General features: G+C 38.2%; 1 protein-coding gene across 1 annotated transcript; it reads left to right on the top strand.

Annotated features, from left to right (window-relative positions):
* The first annotated feature begins 5,105 nt into the window (after window positions 1–5,105).
* Window positions 5,106–6,588, top strand: LOC107800100 (24-methylenesterol C-methyltransferase 2-like). The gene has a single exon (XM_016623247.2). The coding sequence runs from the start codon at window positions 5,246–5,248 to the stop codon at window positions 6,317–6,319; it is 1,074 nt and encodes a 357-aa protein (XP_016478733.1). The 5' UTR covers window positions 5,106–5,245; the 3' UTR covers window positions 6,320–6,588.
* Window positions 6,589–19,805: the final 13,217 nt, after the last annotated feature.

Below are 19,805 nucleotides of genomic sequence, written 5' to 3'. Positions count from 1 at the left end.
GACTCATTGTTTCTAATATTAGGAGGTGTAGTTTCAAAACTAGAATAATAGCACAATTACGCCAAATGAAAAAAATAAAAAAAAATAAAAAATATGAGAAACTACATGGAATCACAAAACATAAAGGATGAAAAATGAGAATATCATCTAAATATTAAAAAGTAATCTATAATTATAACAAAGTTAAGTTTGCATACAACCTCATCCAATAATTCAACTTTAATGACATCACTCATTATAAGTCAAGTTTGTGGATGACTTATTCTTTCTAAGATTACGAGATATAATTTTTAAAAATAATTAAAATAATAACATATCTAGGTGTAATAAAAATAATTAAGAAAATAATAGAATATGAGAAATTATGTAGAAATACTTAAAGTAAAGGTTGGAAAATGAGAAATAAAAAATAAAAGATAAATAGTGTAAAAATAATAATATTTGAAAAAAAGAATTTAAAAAGTTAAAATAAAAAATAAATTAAAAAAAAGAATAGAAATAAAAAGTAAATTAAAAAGAACAGAAAAGAAACTCATAAAATAACCTTGTAATTACCAGCAATTCACAGCCCCTTTTGAGAATTGTAGAGTATAACTACACCGTATCAATTACACTCAATTACATGTTGACCAAGTAGTTACTTAGTCAGACAAACATGTCAAAACTGTGTAATTACACCAATTACACCCAAATCCAATAATAACTTTAACGACCTGACTGGTCGTTTTGAGCTCTAGCACGTCGTTCGGTGGTTTGAAGCCTTGAGTAGCTTCACTTCAGTTATTATAACTTGTACGAGTGGTTGGAATTGAATTTCAGGAAGTTCGAGATTGATTTGGAAAGAAAATTCTAATTTCGGAAGCTTTAAGTTGGAAGGATTGACTAAGATTCGATTTTTGGAGTAAACGACCTCGAAATCGAGATCTGAAGGTTCTAACAGGTTCGTATGATGATTTTGGTCTTAGTATCGTGTCCGGATGTTGATTTGAAGGTCCGTAGGTTATTTTGGTGTCAATTGGCGAAAGTTAGAAATTGGATAATTTTTGGGAAGTTTGACCGGGAGTAGACTCTTTGATATCGGGGTTGGATTCTGATTTCGAAAGTGGGAGTAGGTCCGTAATGTCAAATATAAAATGCGTGCAAAATTTGAGGCTTCGGCGTCGAATGTAAAAGTTTGAAATTCTAAAATTCATTAAACTTGAATTGGGGTGTGATTCATGATTTTGATGTTGTTTGACGTGGTTTAAGGCTTCGACTAAGTCCGTATTGTATTTTGGGACGTGTTGGTATATTTGGTCAAGGTCCCGGGGGGTTTGGGTGGATTCCGGATGTTTAACGGATCGAGTTTGAACTTGGGAGAAATGTTGAGGCAACTGGATCTAGTGCAATCACAGCTGCGTGGAAAGGGTCTCAGGTGCGAGACCGCAGAAGTGGCCCAGGAGTCGCAGAAGCGAAGAAAGCCGGCGAGGAGGAGGGCCGCAGGTGTGGAGCCTTGGTCGCATCTGCGCAAGCGCATGAGCGGAGCCCTGGGCGCAGAAGCGGGTGAAGGCGCAGAAGCGAGAAATCTCGCACACGCGATGCCGCAGAAGCGGGGTATGTTTCCGCAGGTGTGAGACCTTGTGTTAGGGGATTTTCCGTTGAAGCGGAAGAGTGGCCGCAAAAGCGAGGCCGCAGGTGCGGTATTTTATCCGTAGAAGAGAACTTGGCTGGGTCTAGTTGAAATCGCACTTGCGATGGGGATTGCCGCAGGTGCGGATCCGCAGAAGCGGCTAGGAGACCACAGTTGCGAAAGGTCGCTGGGCAATGTGTTCTTTTAAAACGAGGGTTTGGCTCAATTTCACGTCATTTCGTCCATGGGAGCCAATTTTGGAGCACTTTTGGAGTGCCATCTTCATCAACTATTATGGGGTAAGTGATTTCTTCACATTGTGAGTTAAATACATGGTTTATATATGGATTTAAGCATGAAAATTTATAAAAATTAGGATTTTGGTAGAAAATCTAGAAATTGGCATATTTGAATTTTGACCACGAAATTAGATATGGAATTAGGAATAAATCATATATTTAAGTTCGTAGTGTTATGGGTAAAGTTTATCTTCAAAAATTATCGAAAGGGAAAAGGGCTAAAATACCCGTATACTTTACAAAAATATCTAGATATACCCTCCGTTTAAAGTTTGGCTCAATAATACCCTTGTCATTTAACTTTAGGGCTAAAAATAACTCTAGTCACTAACCGTTCACTATTAAAGACTAATTAGCCTCTAATCAATTGGGTTAACATCTATGACTGCCATATGGCTTAATTTTAGTTTTTAATTTTTAATTTAAACTCTTTAACCCTCCTACAAACATCCTCCTTATTTTTATCAAATCAGTTATCTCCCTTCCTCCATATAGGACTTCCCTTTTCCTTCATCACTGCCATAACTGGTTTCTCTTACACTACTTTCCTACCCTCCCCTGCCCCTTATCATCCACCCCTTCTCTCTTCCTCTTCTATCACCATTATTATCTTTGTTGCTAAATAAATCCAACCTTCTACAGTAAAGAACCAAGTAACAAATTTAAATTTTTTTAAAAATAAAAACTAAGCAAGAATCTAGAAAATAAAGAAATATAATAGCTTGGAATGAAATTTCCATTGCCATGTATTTTATTTCAGAGAAGCAGCCGCCATTGTAGACAATGTTCCAACCGCTCTCTTCCATTAATCTTAATTTTTTTACAAACACAATAAATTCTTGAACCATTTCTTCATCAAAAATAATTAATTTAAGACAAAGTTACAATAAACTAACAAACCCAACAAAGTATTGAATAAGTTTCTTCCATAAAAAAGAAAAGAGAACTTTGGCAAATTATAGTTATCTTAGAAACCCACAAAATAAATTTACCAATTTCTTCACAAAAATTTATACAATTAAAAATGAGAAATTTAAGAATAATTACATAAACTTATCCAACACAATGGCTTCTTTCGTATGAAAACATTCTTCCTTCATTCTATTTTCCTCTTTCCATGCCATAAATCTGTATTATATTACATGTATTAATCATTGAATCGAATCTTGCCTATAAGAATTTTTGATATTTTCAGAGAGGAAACGGGAGAGAAGAGGTAAGGTTTTTGCTAAAGAGAAAAATAAAAATGAAATAGAGGGAGAGTTTGACAAAAGGCCACGTGGTTAATTGGTGCTAATTAACATACTTTGGGACTAATTAGTATTAATTGGTGCTAATTAACATACTTCTTCCTCGCACGCAGCATCCAATTACAATCCGTAAACCATCTACGACAGACTACCTTGTATACATCTGGAGATGACTCGCATACCGTGATCTCACGACACTCTTTTACGCTATACATTAGCACTACCCGGGTTAGGCGCGCTTTATCGAGAAAAAGCATGCCATTTGACAGCACCGTTGCTCTAGATTCATCCCACATTGCTGTCTGAATTTCGTCAATATCCCTTGTGAGGGCATCCACATCCGGCATACTTGGCAAATAATCAAGGTAGGGAATCTCCCTTGAATGAAACAGAACATGGGACTCGTATACTCTTGGTCTAACGGGGGTGGAGCATGTTCCCTCGTCAAATCAGGTCCAGTATTCTCTTCCTCCTCATCATCACCCTCATCACGAAAGGGTGTGTCATCTCCAGATTCATCGGCATTGTTGCCATAATCCATATTCTCTTCCTGACTCTGTGCATCTGCCAGATCCTGATTAAATATGCCGCCTTCAGGCAATTGAGTAAGGACAGGACCTTCAGGATGCTCGTTTTCACTACACAACCAACAAAATAATGAGTTACTCAAATTGATAAATACTTTACATATAGCTATATCACTTCACTTACAAATCGTAATGTGTTGACATCCCATGATGGATATTATCCTGTTGGTGATGACTCCAAGATGGATCATCATGATCCAACACACCAGAACTAGGCATATTTCAACTGGGTGTTGGTTGATAACTTGTAAAATTCATATCTGGCCGGTACCCCCTGTGTTAATACAAATTCAATACTGCAAAAATAAACATCGTAACACAAAGGAAAATTGAAGTTTACCACTCGTCTTGTGGATTATGTAAACTAGGAGAGAAATTATTTCCTCGCTCCTCATTCGCCCATGGAGATAAGTTTAGATCACGCCAAACTCTTTCAGCCGGAACCTGTTCGGCTAAAAGTGCTCTAAAATAACCACCCGATGACTGAGGGATATCCCTGCTTTGTACAACCTCATTATTGCGAATGTCTTCAACCTTGACGTACATTTTCAATATTTTTATTACAAGAAATTCCCGGTATTCATCCGGAGTCCTCAAAAAATCTCTTAGAGTTTCATCGTCCTCGATGTTAAACTCAGCATAACAAGCAACCCTTTGCGGAGTGACAGAATACGGATATCTTCTGGTTACTTTAAGGTTCACCGAATGTTTGCTCACACTCATTTTTTTTACATAACAACGATACCAATGTATCGTACTCCATTGTAACTGGCAACTTAACATGACACTGTGGAGATAAACTATAGGTTACTGAGTTATTCGCCACCACAACCTCATCCCCCCCTCCCAATATAATGAAAACCTTATTCTTCGCTCTTCAGACATTATGACAAAATGCAAAACAACTTAACGAAGAAATATATCAGAAGACTTGAGAATATGTGTGAATGGATTTTTAAAAAATCCTTAACCTCTTTAAATAAGGAAAAAACAAATCTGGGGGTACAATTTTTTTTAGCTATAGCACTTTAAATAAGGGTACTATACCGACTTGAATTATTGCTATATCAGTTAAGCTCAAAAAAATTATTGGTGGGTCCACATAATATATATAACGCCTTTATATAAGGCTCTATATATATATATATATATATATATATATATATATATATATATATATATATATTATAGCGGACTTTTAAAAAGCGTTATACCTTAACGCATCATTATATATATATTTTAATTTCTATATTTTTTTCACACATTTTAATTTTTTTGAGTACAAATGAATCACATTTTGATCTCTTCGGGTTGAATGTAATTATGTTTGACGTGTCATATCACTTGGTCAGTTGGTTACTTGGTTGTCACTTTGTCCTCATGCGCCCTCTGCTAAATACTTTTCACACACACTCTTCATAAAAAGCCACTCCGCTTCTCACCCTTCACTTTGCTCTCTTCTCATCACTTTCCTCTTTTCTCACTTCCACAGTCCCACCAATGGACTCTCTCACTCTCATTTGCACCGCCGCTCTTCTAGCTGCTGGTGGACTTTACTGGTTCGTATGCATCCTTGGCTCCGCCGAGGTTAAGGGTAAACGCGCCGTCCAACTTTCCGGCGGGTCCATCGAGAAAGAGAATGTCCAAGACAATTATAAACAGTACTGGTCTTTCTTCCGCCGCCCTAAAGAAATCGAAACCGCCGATAAAGTCCCGGCCTTCGTCGATACGTTCTATAATCTCGTCACTGATATTTACGAATGGGGTTGGGGTCAGTCTTTTCACTTTTCCCCATCTATCCCTGGGAAATCTCACCGCGAAGCCACACGTATTCACGAAGAAATGGCCGTAGATCTAATAGGTGTTAAGCCCGGAGCCCGCATTCTCGACGCGGGTTGTGGTGTGGGCGGGCCGATGAGGGCTATCGCGGCCCATTCACGCGCTAACGTTGTGGGCATCACAATTAATGAGTATCAGGTGAAACGAGCCCGGATGCACAACAAAAAGGCTGGCCTCGATTCACTTTGCGAAGTTGTTTGCGGCAATTTCCTGCAAATGCCCTTTCCAGACAACAGCTTCGACGGAGCTTATTCAATTGAAGCTACGTGTCACGCTCCTAAGCTTGAAGAAGTGTACAAGGAGATCTACCGGGTAATGAAACCCGGATCCCTTTACGTTTCCTATGAATGGGTCACAACCGAATTGTACAAACCCGAAGACCCGGAACATGTCGAAATTATTCACGGGATTGAAAGGGGTGATGCTTTACCAGGGCTGAGGAGTTACAAGGACATAGCTGAAGTTGCTAAGAAAGTGGGATTTGAAGTAGTGAAGGAAAAGGATTTGTCTAAGCCGCCATCGAACCCGTGGTGGACGAGGCTGAAAATGGGGAGAATTGCTTACTGGAGGAACCATATTTTGGTCACAATTCTTGCTTTTCTTGGAATTGCACCAAAAGGTACAGTTGATGTGCACGAGATGTTGTTCGTGACTGCTGATTATTTGTCTAAAGGTGGTGAGAAAGGCATTTTTTCTCCTATGCATATGATTCTCTGCAGAAAACCTGTAGAGTAAAATTAAGCTCTCTTTCAAATTCTGATTAGCAGTTACAAGTATGATGTAGAGATTGACCATGTAGGTTAATTTCGCTCTGTTGTCCCTCTTTTTTTGGTTTTCTTTTTGGACGATTTAATTTTATGTCGTTTTTTTCTTTCTTTTTCTTGTTTCTAGCTTGAATATTTGGCTTCTGATGTGTTAGATCTCTTTCTTTTTGCTGCTGTTTCGACCTAAAAACTAGAAAGGATCCATCTTTATTTATTAAGTAATAATTATTCACTTGGTAATTTGACAATGTCCTCTTAACTTAAGTTTCTGATTACGTGGTAATTTCGGAATTACCGATGGTGCTTATTACATGTTCTGTTTCCCACTTTCTGTGGTACTCTGATGTTTGTGGTATCTTTAGATATTTTCTAGGCTGGTGAATTAATGGTGTCTGATTGAGATTTCTGACTGAATTTGTTCTTTTATGTGTTTGTATGTAGTGGAACTTCTGTACATATTACGTGGCTGCTTTATTATTTGAGTAGACATAGCATGTGATTTGATTAGCTGTATGATCTACTTTCTCATTTGAGTCACTCCCCTCCCTCTTGTAGTGGTCCTCTAGTACTTTGAAAATGAATTCACAAATGTAGTAGTACTAACATAATTTGAGTTAGGGATTAGATCGGGTCCTCTTGTAGTGGTCCTCTGCTTTATTGTTTTGCTGGGTAAAAGTTGCAGCTTTAGCTTTTGTTTGCAGGGCACTAGACATACTTTGTTGTTAAAGTTGTGCGTATATATGTTGTGTTTAAGAATATTTTGCAGTGGCGAGAATGATGTTAAACGGCACTTTGAACGAGTAATTAGTTACTAAAATATTGGTGGCATGTGCCTAAGATTTTGAATTTGGATTAAATTAAATAGTGTATGTGCATACTACCGTTAATTGGAAAGTTACGTTAGATCCACTCAGTCATACATGTGTTTGATTAATCAAATAAACGACTTCTTCCTAGCTTCACTCTTTAAAAAAATGAAATATATTTTGAGGGGCATGTGATGTATCTCTATCGACTGTCTAGATTCATTGCGCATGGTAAATATCTGTAAAACTGCATTCGATTTTTTTTTTATGACAGCGAAAAATATGAACCTCCTGGTTCTTCTTTTATTTTATTAACCATTAGTTCACACCCTTGAATATAAAAATACATTAATTATAATGATGATCTAAGTTAAGAACTACAGATTGATAATATACTTGTTGGAATAACAAATACAGTATTATAGTGTTGACTTAACTGAATTTCTTAATGTTCTAAATTGTAGCTTTTTTTTTTATGTGTATCGTTGTTATTTCTAGTTGATGATGTCCTAGTGTATCTTGGAAGTTGTAAATGTGAAAAATAGAAATTATCGTCTAATTTTTCTTTTTTGTTTGTGAGTACACAGCGATTTTATTAAATATAGGATATTTTTAGAAGAAATATATTTCTCGTACGTTTGTGTTGTCACAAAGTAACAACAGCCTTAACGATATTTTTGCATTAATGGAAAATATCATAAATCAGGCGGGTGCATTGGGTTTAGATCCGAGAGCTTCCTCTCTGGCAAAAAAATGAACCCTTCAACAATACTGCTGGCAAATAATCCAAAGATATTAACCCGTGAATTTACCGAAAGTTCCAAAACAAGCCAGCTTTCATGTTTTGATCTTCTTTTTCTTTCTCTTTCTTTGGCGTGATAATGAAAAGAAAGAAATGTGAAGCATTTATTGAAACAGAGGAATGAAACAAACAACATTAATAGAAGATGCATATAATTCCCTATCATTACCTGAAACATGAAGTGACACAGTGGATTGAGAAGCGAATTAAATGCTTTGAGTGTTACTTCCTCCGGTCCATGATAAGTGAGTAATTTATTTTTTTATTTTGATTCAAAATAAGTGTCTATTCATATAATTAAAAAAAAAATTAATTTATTTTTACTTTTTTACTTTTATGTGCATATTCCTAAAAAGTTTTCTTACTCCTCACATTAAATCTACTATAATTATGTGACCAATATTTAATTAAGGGTAGTTTAGTTATACTAGGTATTTTTTTATAGAATTTAATATTTTCTTAATGGGCGTGCCTAAAACAAACCGGCCACTTATTGTGGATCAGAAGGAGTAATCAATTTTTTTTTCTACCTATTTTTATCGTTTTAAATCCAAAAGAAACACACTGTGCTTCCGGACCGCATAATACACTCGCTAATGGCCACTGCTGTTATATATATATATATATATATATATATATATATATATATATTCGACGAAATTTTAAAATCCAAAACCTATAAAGTTGAAATCTTGTGTCAAAATACTAGCAAATATCAGTGTTTATCTGTCAACCCTCCAGGCTCCGACTCACTAATAGCCGGTTTGGCCAAACTTCTAAAATCAGCTTATTTTGAGAAGTACTTTTCAAAAAAGTATTTTTGGTGATAAACAGTTTGTGTTTGGCTAATTAATTTGAAAAATACTTTTGAGCATTAATTTGTGTTTGACCAAACTTTTAAAAATTATTTCTAATTGTATTTTTATCAAAAATATTTATCAGAAAAGTGTTTATAGAGAAAATTACTTTTTTTAAAAGTTTGGCCAAACATGTTATAATGCTCGCAAGTGTGCACCTGAATCTCGGATTGACTTTGGATTAGACATTTTTTTTCAAAATAAAATAAAATATTGTCAGCATTGTGGTGAAAGGTTTAGGCCTTTGGATTAGACATGGGATAGTAGCTAAACCAAATAAGAGTTTATAAGCCACAAACAAATTTAAAATCACAAATTTCAAAAATATATAGCTAAACAAATGATATGATAGGTTTAAAATCATAGTTTTGAAAAATAATTATTACTATTTAATTAAACTTGATGCCTAGTAAAACTGTATAAATTGTTTCAACGTGGTCCGTTCCAGGGAATAGTGGGTGGTCCATATTATGGTTCTGTCACAGTCCTTAGCGCTGTGTCTTTTTCAGCTTCTTTGTTCTGGTGCGTTTTTCTTTCGGTTAACTTTTCATGAGATTTTTACACAGTTGCTCACTTTTTAAAGAGTTTTCTCATAAATAATAGGAGTATTTTCTGCTTATTCACAAAATAGCAAACTTTTTTACCATTTTAGTATATCTAATTTTTAATTTAAATTTAAAAGTTTGACCAATTCTATTAGACCCCTAAAAAACTATAGTAAAGGATAAAGAATTCGTAATAGAATTTGAGCTGGGGACAATAACTTTAACTAGTCAAGTCTTTAATTGAACGTGAATGAATTCGGAGCAGCATAAAGTCGAAATTAGTTTTGGGTATATGCTCCGCTATTGGGCTGTGACAATCAAATCAAAATAAAAAGATTAGTCCATCCAGGTAGAGATGTATGCTTCTTAAATTGGCCCAAGGAAATTACTACGAAGAGTTCACAGTTCACAGTTCACACATTTCTCTGAACACAATATTGGTCTCACTTTTTGGATGTTACAGTAAAGTGTTATTATCGAGGACATACATTATAACATAATATAATAATCGGTTCCGAAAAAAACTCGGCTTTTATAGTGAATGACTATTATATAGGGATTATGTTGTATATAATCGTTTAAAAAGAAACAAGGATCTACATGACAGAAAAGCATACACAACATGCAACTGCCATTAATTGGCTCTTCGCTTCTCCAGAAATATGATCTCATCGATCAGCTGCTAATTATGCTCTTAACAACTACTCATTGCCATTGCTAATCAATACTAACACTCCTACTTCCTCGCTATAATTGGTATCAACAACTATATTCACCAACAAATATATACGCACATATAATTATGTTATCAAGAACAGCTATTATTATAAGGTATCAATAAAATATTTGAAAATTAAAGTAGTTTACGAAACCATAATTAATAAGTTGAAGGAAAATCTTCAACTTAAAAGGTAGGCAGACGCGTTGGTTTTGGTTTCGTAATCATTAACTGTAGCTCCGTCGAATCAGGATTTGCATGTGAGCCGTTGGTGTATATTTGAAATAACAGCCCATCAAATTATGCCAACAATAATACCAAATTGTTGGTAATCATAACCCTGAAGTATAATCGATGAGGAAGTAAGAAATGGGTTCACAAATTAACTTCAAGCATTTGTCAATCCTGAAGTGCCATAGAGCATGATACACGAGCATGATAAAATTCAATCCTGCTATAAATCAAGAAAAAGAAATCACGGTAAGAATCATATTAATCTGATGTGATACACGTTAAATTTGGATTAGTTTGCTAAAACGAAAATCATTAAGTTATTTCAGAATGTAAAATCCAATGCCTTTCTCAGCAGCGGGGATAGAAGTCTCTACGAATTTGGCCAAATTCAGTAGCTTTTGGTGAAATAATATATTTGCGTTATAAAATTCATTAAATATATATAAATATTAGAATTAGAACCAGTTATTGACACTTAAAATGTTATTCTAAAATTCAAAACCATAAAGTTGGAATCCTGCCTCTAGCCCCTCTAATTCCTTTGCCGTTAAAAGGACGTTGTTTAAACATCAAATTAAGCTGCTTTCAGCTTCCCTGTGCAACAAATAGTATAACTATGCTTATATATTAAAATTTCAAATCAAAGGAATCACAGCTAGCATTTTATCATTCACATTTGCATACTCATGTTTGAGAATATATATTGACATAACACGTAGTGGACTTCGTACGTTATTTTCCAGGCGAATGCCAACTTAGCATCTAACTTCATGATAATCTTCTCCAAAGTCAAATATTTATTTATGAACTTGGGATATCTCTGTATGTGCTGTACTTTATCAAATCATATTTAATCTACCGACCTCCATTTTTTGTTTATTATATTTATTACGTATTTCTGTTATTCTAACGAATCATCAATCTATATATAAGGCAATCATAAAGAAATTCAAGCAAAGCACTATTACAAAAAGAAGGAAGGAACAGAAAAAAGAATTAAGCTAAGGGAAAATGGAAGTGAAATTTGCAGAAGACAGATGCGCGTGGCCAAAGAGATCATCAGAATCAAAGATTTCAAGAACAAGGAGCCAAAAAGCAAATGTGATGAGCAATATTTTGGATGCCATTGCAAAAGATTTCTCAAGTCAAGAAAAAGGAGAGGTGGTGAGGATGAAAATTGTGGTGAAAAAAGAAGATTTAAAGCAAGTTCTTGAAGCATTAAGAGATGGTAATATTAATGAAAATAGAAGCCAAATTTCTCCTTCGCAGGCTGCTGTTTTGTCTTTGGAGCAACGCTTGAATTTCATGAGAAAAAGACAGCAAATTAGAAAAGCCAATCAGCTCAAGCTTAGAAACAATTCCTCTAATTGGATGCCTGTGCTTCAAAGCATTCCTGAGGACTTTTAATCTTTAATTCCTCTGCTTTTTTAATTTGGTTCTCCAATTATTTTGTGCTCTCTATATATACTTACACATAAAGAGTTGCACATTTTACGTAGAATTTCTTTTTCACTTAAAATTTGCTTGTACTATTGCATTGATCTTCTTATTAAAGCCTTATAGTATCTTTAGCAGAATATTCATTTTATTCCGTATTCGGCGATTTGAAGACAAATTTATGCTTTCTTCTCTCAATTTTATATATATATTGTTTAACCATTCGGTGAGACCTGACAAATTTGAATTCAATGAGTTTAATAGTTTGCTCTGACTCAAATTATGTATGCATTGGAAAAGAATTTTAAAATGTATACCTACAATAAGATGTTGTGAGTTCGAGTCACCTCAAGAGCAAGGTGTGGAGTTTTTAGAGGGAGGAAGCCGATGATCTATCGGAAATAACCTTTCTAACCTAGGGTAGGGGTAAAGTCTGCGTACACACTACCCTCCCCAAACCCCACTAACGAAATTATGCTGGATTGTTATTGTTATATACGTACAATAAGATCACACGTATTATTTTAAACTCATCGATTCTAAATCCTATATTCGACTATGCGTGATGCCTATCACATGAAATGTTGTTGATCCCAAGTTCAAGAATATCCAGATATGTACTGTGCTGAAGCAAAAACATAGAGCTGGCTGAGCTATTGCAGACAAAATATATGACAAACATTTATTGCTTCTCTTTTGCTTTCTAAAACATTTAATACCCCAAATTCCTAAGGAATCGTTTGGTACAACGGTGAGATATTCTAAAATATTTCATGGGGTGGAATACATCATGGGATTAGTTATTCCGGTTTTTATATGGGATAACTAATTTCATCATTTTAATGTAAAAATTATCCCACGATTAGTTATACCCCAAATCAAACATGGGATAAAGTTGTTTATCCTCAAAATCGGATAACAATTAAATTTGTAAGTGGTTTTGAGGATACGCGGATTTATTTGACACAAAATAATAAATAAAGACAAATTAAATAAATAAGAATGAAGTAAGTTCAAACCACACGAGGAAGACAATTTAAGCCTTAGTGAAATATTTGCCATCGATCTGTGCTCGTAACAACAAGCAATGAAAAACGAAAGTAGAAGAATTAATAACATAATAAATAATGATATATTACCTTGAAATGCGTATTACAATGTACTTTATGAATTATCATACCCCTTTAATATAATAGAGGAGTCATACTTTAGGTACAATTGTATAAAAGATAAAAAAACCTTTTGATTTACTGATTTTCAGTTCTTTATCGGTACGTGCCGAGATTCCCGCCATAATATCCGGCTGGTCACGAATATTTCGTTCTTCTATTAGCTATGCTGACAATGTTTCTTCAAAGTCGTTTGAGGCTAGGACCGGTTCCGGGATCATGGCCTCGATATTCTCGAAGGCAGGCGTCTTGTCTCTAGGTTCTAGCCCGTGTTGTACGGTATCGCATCATTCATGACTTCTCACACATGTTGATATATGGGCATATTGATATATTTGTTTTACACTGGCTATCTAGAAAGAAAATGAGACATCTTATTTATTATTGAAAGAATTTTTGGAAAAATTACTGTTTTCAAACTTACTCATATTTTTAGCAACTTCGGTGAACGATTTGAGTTTTCACTGATATACTTGAAAGGCAGAACTATTTTCAGATATCATGATTAAGCTGAGCATTTTATCTTTGAGTTACTTCTTTTATTACTTGCACTATGTTGTTATGAATTGTTGTTGGTTACTTGAATTGGACTCTGACCTTGGTACAAGTTCGTCACTACTTTCAACCTAAGGTTAGGTTTGTTACTTATTGAGTACATGGGGTCGGTTATACTCATACTACACTTCTGCACCTTGCTTGCTGATGCTGGCTGCTGATGTTGCTGTGTTCGTTGGGAGCTAGATCTGAAGATGTACCTGCGTTCCGGTTGTAGTTGCCTCTTATTCATGGTAGCCTTAGATTTACAAAACTCTATTTATGTAATTTTCAAACATATGATGTATTTACTTCATACCAGCTTTGTAAACTCTATTCTTAGAAGCTCATGATTTGTACTACCAGTTCTTGGGGAATGTATCAGATTCAGATATTTTATTACTTAATTGCTTTATTAATTGTTATTGAAATTGGTTAGTGGTTAACTGGCTTATCTAGCGAGTTAGGTTAGGTACCATCACGACTAGTTGGATTTTGTATCGTGACATCGGTACTTTACCGTGAAACTTTCCTTCGATATCGGGACTAGCTAAACCAGCTTGAAGCCGAGCGCTCACTGAGAAGAGAGATACTTACAAACTCCTCAGCTAGTAGTGTGAAGGGGAGGCTAAGTGCCTCCGAGTTGAGCTGGAGGTGGCTTGGAAGGAGCATGCTGATCTGGTCGAACATGTAAAAATATTTGAAGTTAGTGACGATGAGCAAGACACGGTGACTAATGGTCAGAATCCGCAGGTCCAACAGAAGATCGATCGGATCGACCAACTCCGAGCTTAGATGGATGCAATTAAGGTCGAGGCCGAAGAATGGAGAGGCGAGATGGACCGCCTGGCCTCGGAAAAGGTACTTCTCGGGCGCAGTTGACTTCGGCAGAGGTCCAGCTTCAGGGGCAAAATAAAAGGTCGAGGTGTGGGCCCAAAAAGCTGAGGCGCTCCGGTCTCAGCTTAGCTCGTCCGTCTCCGATCGAGAAACTATTGCCTAGGAGATCGAAATGGCCAAATCGGTGGCTGCGGTGGTAAAAGTTGATGCAGACGAGATGGTGTCTCAATACAAAGTCGATGCCGAGGCGGCCCAAGATCGACTGAAAGATGTCGTCGAGCACGCGAAGCGGGAATCCCGAAGAGAGGCCCACGAGGAAATTCATGCTCGGGGTTTCGACTTATCGGTTGAGATTGAGAGTGCTAAGGGACTCGAATCCGAGGCCAAGAAGTTGGCGTATCCCGAGGATGAAGAAGACTCCAAGGGTTCGAGCGGATCCGAGGGTAGAGGGGACTCCGAAGACCCTAGCAACCAGACGGGCTCCGGTGAAGACCAGGATGTTTAAGTGCCTTGTATATTTTCCTTTGCTTTTTGTATTTTTGTACTTTTGTACTTTTTGTTAAGGTCGTTTGTCCTTTGTAAAGACTTTTTATATATATAATATAAGGCTTCTTTTTCCCTTCGACTTTTTCTAAAGTTTGTTTGCCTTCGCTTTATTCTTTATGTTTGCAAAGATCGAAATGCCTTAGCATGTAATAATTAGGTCTTGTTCGGAGGTTCGAACATGCCTTTCTTTCGATATTATTTCATTTACGATTCGTAAGGGCTCGGTATGACCGGAAGATTTCACCAAAATACTTAAAACTTTTTAGATGATAATTTTGCCGAGGGTAGCTTTTTGAACCGGTTTAGAAATTTTTGAAGGCCTTATTTTTTGTTACGGGTCTCGGACATCTCCGAGCCGTTTTAATATGGCCGTAGCCTTTTTAGTTCGGATGTTGCCCAGTCAGCTTGTTACCCCAAGTTATCCGGGCTTGCCCAAGATAACAGTCCTCGAATGGGGATGGCCATTGACTTTAAGGTTTGGGCACTGCCTAATAGGTCTCATGCCGCCGGACTCTGATAGCCTGGATTGTCCAAGTTTGTCTTTGGACGTCAATCCCCGAGTGAGAGCGATTCTTTCAACCCAGATAAAGGCGGCCCTTGGGCTCGATATCTTTAGGGGATCGAATGTAGGAAATTCCTTAAGAGAAAAGAAAGAAAGAAAAAATTATTAAGGGACAAGATATCTATCCGCAAGGTAGAAACTTCTTTTTATTTCTGTGCGTAGTATATATGGTTACAAATTTGTACAAGCTTTGTGTCAGGGCTCGAGCAGTCTATGTGGGTACGGTTCATTTGACCGTTTGGCCCTTACAGTAAATCCTATTGATCGAGTCGAGACCATTAAATCACAAAGTTTCTTTCCTTGCTAAAGTCATTATCCGAGGGTAATGCCCCCCAAGTGTTCGAGGCCGATCATAGAGAAGCCTTGAATACTGTTGTCGTGATCTTCGACACCGGTTCGTAACCGGCCTTCTATTCCAAGTTAGCACAATTTACTGTTGCCTCGTTAAAAATCTTGCCGGAATAAACATTTGAGACAAAATCGGTTCAAGGGAAAAAGAGTGCAACGCGTGCTTTTAGGGCCATTGTCGCACACAATCTCGGTCGGCATTTCGAACCAGCATATGATGTGGTCCCAGATGAAATCCATGACTTCCTTCTCCATGCCCTTCTCATATGCCTGGGCTTCCACCCACTTAGAAAAATAGTCAGTCATAAATAATATAAATTGAGCCTTACCGGGTGCCCATGGAAGAGGGCCAATGATGTCCATCCCCCATTTCATGAACGGCCAGGGTGACAAGACTGAATGCAGCAGCTCCCCGGGTTAATGAATCATCGGAGCATACCTTTGACATTCATCATATTTTCGTACGAACTCCTTCACGTCCTTTTCCATGTCGATCCAGTAGTAGCCGGATCTGATTACTTTTTTATCTAATGATTCGACGCCTGAATGATTTCCGTAGGTACCTTCGTGAATTTCACTCAGAACGTACTCGGTATCTCCCGGTTCTAGACATATCGCGAGTGGGCCATCGAATGTTCTTCTGAACAGGGTTCCGTCTTTGGACAAGTTAAACTGGGCTACCTTCGTACACATGGCCCTCGATTCTTTTGGATCCGAGGGCAGTTTTTCGGTCTTAAGATATTCTATGTATTTTTTTCTCCAGTCCCAAGTTAGGCTTTTTGAGTTTATCTCAGTGTGGCCTTCTTTCACTATCGATCTCATGAGTTGTACGACTGCCCCCGAGTTGAACTCATCATCCTCGACCGACGACCCCAAGTTAGCAAGGGCATAGACCTCACTATTTTGGTCTCGAGGTACGTGTTGTAGAGTCCACTCCTTGAATCGATGTAATGTTACCTGGAACTTATCCAGGTACCTTTGCATTCGTTCCTCTATGACCTCGAACATCCCGTTAACTTGGTTCACCACAAGGAAGGAGTCACACTTAGCTTTGATTTTCTCCTCCCCCAAGCTTTTAGCTAGTTCGAGACCTGCAATCATGGCCTCATATTCGGCCTTGTTGTTAGTTAATTTTACAGTCCTAATAGATTGTCTAACTACATTGCATGTTGGTGGCTTCAATACGATGCCAAGTCCGGACCCTTTTGCGTTCGAGGCGCCGTTTGTAAGAGGGTCCATATCCCCAAGAAGTCCTCGAGTTCAACAATAACTCTCTTTCGAACTCGGGTATCAGGGCCGGCATAAAGTTGGACACAAAGTCTGCCAAAATTTGAGACTTAATAGCGGTCCAGGGCCGATATTCAATATAGTATCCGCTGATCTCCACGGCCCATTTGGCCAACAGTCCCGAGATCTCGTGTTTACGCATTACAATCCTCAATGGGTAAGTAGTCACAACACATATGGGGTGACATTGAAAATACGATTTCAACTTCCTGGAGGTGCTTAGCAAAGCAAGCGCCAATTTTTCTAGGTGAGGGTATCTAGTTTCGGCCTCGCCTAAAGTCTTGCTAACATAGTAAATTGGAAATTGCGTACCTTTCTCTTTTCGGACTAGGACTCCATATACCGCTATCTCTGATACTGCCAGGTACAAGTATAGCTACTCGTCTGTCTTCGGCGTGTGGAGCAGCGGTGGGCTCGATAGATAACGCTTGAGCTTCTCCAAGGCCCGTTGGCACTCCAGGTTCCACGAGAAGTTATTCTTCTTTTTCAACAGTGAGAAGAACTAGTGTCTCTTGTCGGAAGACTTCGAGATGAATCGCCCCAGGGCATCTATGCATCCGGTTAATCTGTGTACGGCCTTCACGTTGTCCACAACAGTGATATCTTCGATGGCTTAGATCTTATCGGGGTTGATCTCGATTCCCCGGTTGGATACTATGAATCTGAGAAATTTACCGGATCCGACTCCAAATGCACACTTCTCCAGATTCAACTTCACATTGTATTTCTTCAATATACTGAAGGTTTCCTGCAAATATTTCTAATGGTCCTCTGCTCGCAGGGACTTAACCAGCATATCGTCAATGTAAACATCCATTTATTTTCCTATTTGTTCCTCGAACATCCGCTTTATTAGGCATTGGTAGGTGGCACCAATATTTTTTAGTCTAAATGGCATCGCGTTATAACAATAAGTGTCATAATTAGTGATGAAGGAGGTTTTTTCCTGATCGACCGGGTTCATCCGCATTTGGTAGTACCCGGAATAGGCATCGAGAAAACTAAGGATCCCGTGGACGGCCGTTGCATCGATCATGCGATCGATATTGGGCAAAGGGAAGGAGTCCTTGGGACATGCCTTATTCAAGTCTTTATAGTCTACACATATTCTTAATTTATTCCCTTTTTTGCTGATTACCACTATGTTTGCGAACCAATCCGGGTATTTAACCTTCCGAATGGACCTTATTTTAAGGAGTTTAGATACCTCATCCTTGATGAAATCATGTTTGACCTCGGACTAGGGTCCCCTCTTTTGCTTCACCGGGTGGAACTTCGGGTCCAGGCTTAGCTTGTGAGTGGTTATTTCTGGCAGGATCCCTGCCATATCAATATGGGATCAAGCGAAATAATCTTCATTAGCTATAAGAAATTGAATGAGTTTTTTCCTGTGCTCGGGGCTTAACCTCGTGCCCGGGTATACCTTTCGATCGGGCAAGTGTTCGGTTAGTACGACTTGCTCCAGTTCCTAGATCGTTGATTTGGTAGCGTTGGAATCATCGGGGGCAATGAAAGATCTGGGAACTCCGTAGTCATCGTCCTAGTCTACCCCTTGTTTCTTCGGTTCTGTCAAGGCTGGTACCGGTAATTGCTATTTGGCCTCGTCTTTGGCCATCGGATTCGGACCCTTAGATGTCGAGAGTGTGGATGCGGGGATCAACTTATCGACCGCGAACATTTCCTTAGCGGCCAGTTGTTCCCCGTAAACTATTTTCATTCCTCCAGGTGTTGGGAATTTCAGCACCTGGTGCAGTATTGAGAGCATTGCTCTCATGTTGTGAATCTATGGCCTCCCGAACAAAGCGTTGTATCTCATATCTCCTTCGATTACATAGAGCTTGGCTTCCTAAATGGTTCCGGCGACGTTCACCGGTAATGTTATCTCCCCTTTAGTGGTCTCACATGCCATGTTGAACCCATTCAGGACTCGGACCGCATGTACGATCTGATCTTGTAGACCGAGTTATTCCACGACCCTCGATCTGATGATGTTGGCTGAGCTACCTGGATCAATTAACACGCACTTAACTCGAGATTTATTTATGAGTACCGATATTACCAGTACATCATTGTGGGGCTGTACGATCCCCTCATCGTCTTCGTCATTGAAAGACAAGGTTCCTTCCGGTACGTAATCCCGAGTCCATTTTTCTCTTGTGATGGATACTTTGGTGTGCTGCAGCATTGGCCCCTAGGGAATGTCGACCACACCGATGATCATGTTAATGACTTGCTGAGGTTCCTCCTGTTCGGTCTGCTTATTAGAATCCATGTTCCTAAAGTGGTTCTTCGCCCGATCACTCAGGAACTCTCGGAGATGTCTGTTGTTGAACAGTCAGGCCACCTCCTCTCTTAATTATCGGCAGTCTTCTTTTCTGTGGCCATGAGTGCCTTGATATTTGCACATTAGGTTAGGATCCCTTTGGCATGGATCAGACTGTAAAGGTCGAGTCCAATTGGTATCTTTGATCCATCCGATGGCAGATACGATAGCGGCGGCATCGACATTGAAGTTGTATTCTGATAATCTTGGCGCCTCGTTAGGCCCGATGGGCCTGTCGAAGCTATTTTTGCTCATGAGTCCCCAGTTGCTTTGACCTCGGTCGTTTCTCTTTTCATTTATCTTAGGGTTCCGCCCGAACCCACTGCTTTTTCGGTCTCCATTATACGGCTGATACTGATCCCTGTTTGATCTCGGTTCACGATCGATGTCTCTCTTGGCTCTGTCGATAGTTCTGACGGGATACACGGGCCCGAAAGGGGCACCAAGCTCAT

Source organism: Nicotiana tabacum, chromosome 19 (genome assembly GCF_000715075.1).
Source record: "Nicotiana tabacum cultivar K326 chromosome 19, ASM71507v2, whole genome shotgun sequence".
NCBI classification, from domain to species: Eukaryota; Viridiplantae; Streptophyta; class Magnoliopsida; order Solanales; family Solanaceae; genus Nicotiana; species Nicotiana tabacum.
This window is presented reverse-complemented; position numbering and strand designations above follow the sequence as displayed.

Coding starts and splice junctions, on each gene's coding strand:
- LOC107800100 (XM_016623247.2), top strand. CDS start 5,246: ATGGACTCTCTCACTCTCATTTGCACCGCCGCTCTTCTAGCTGCTGGT.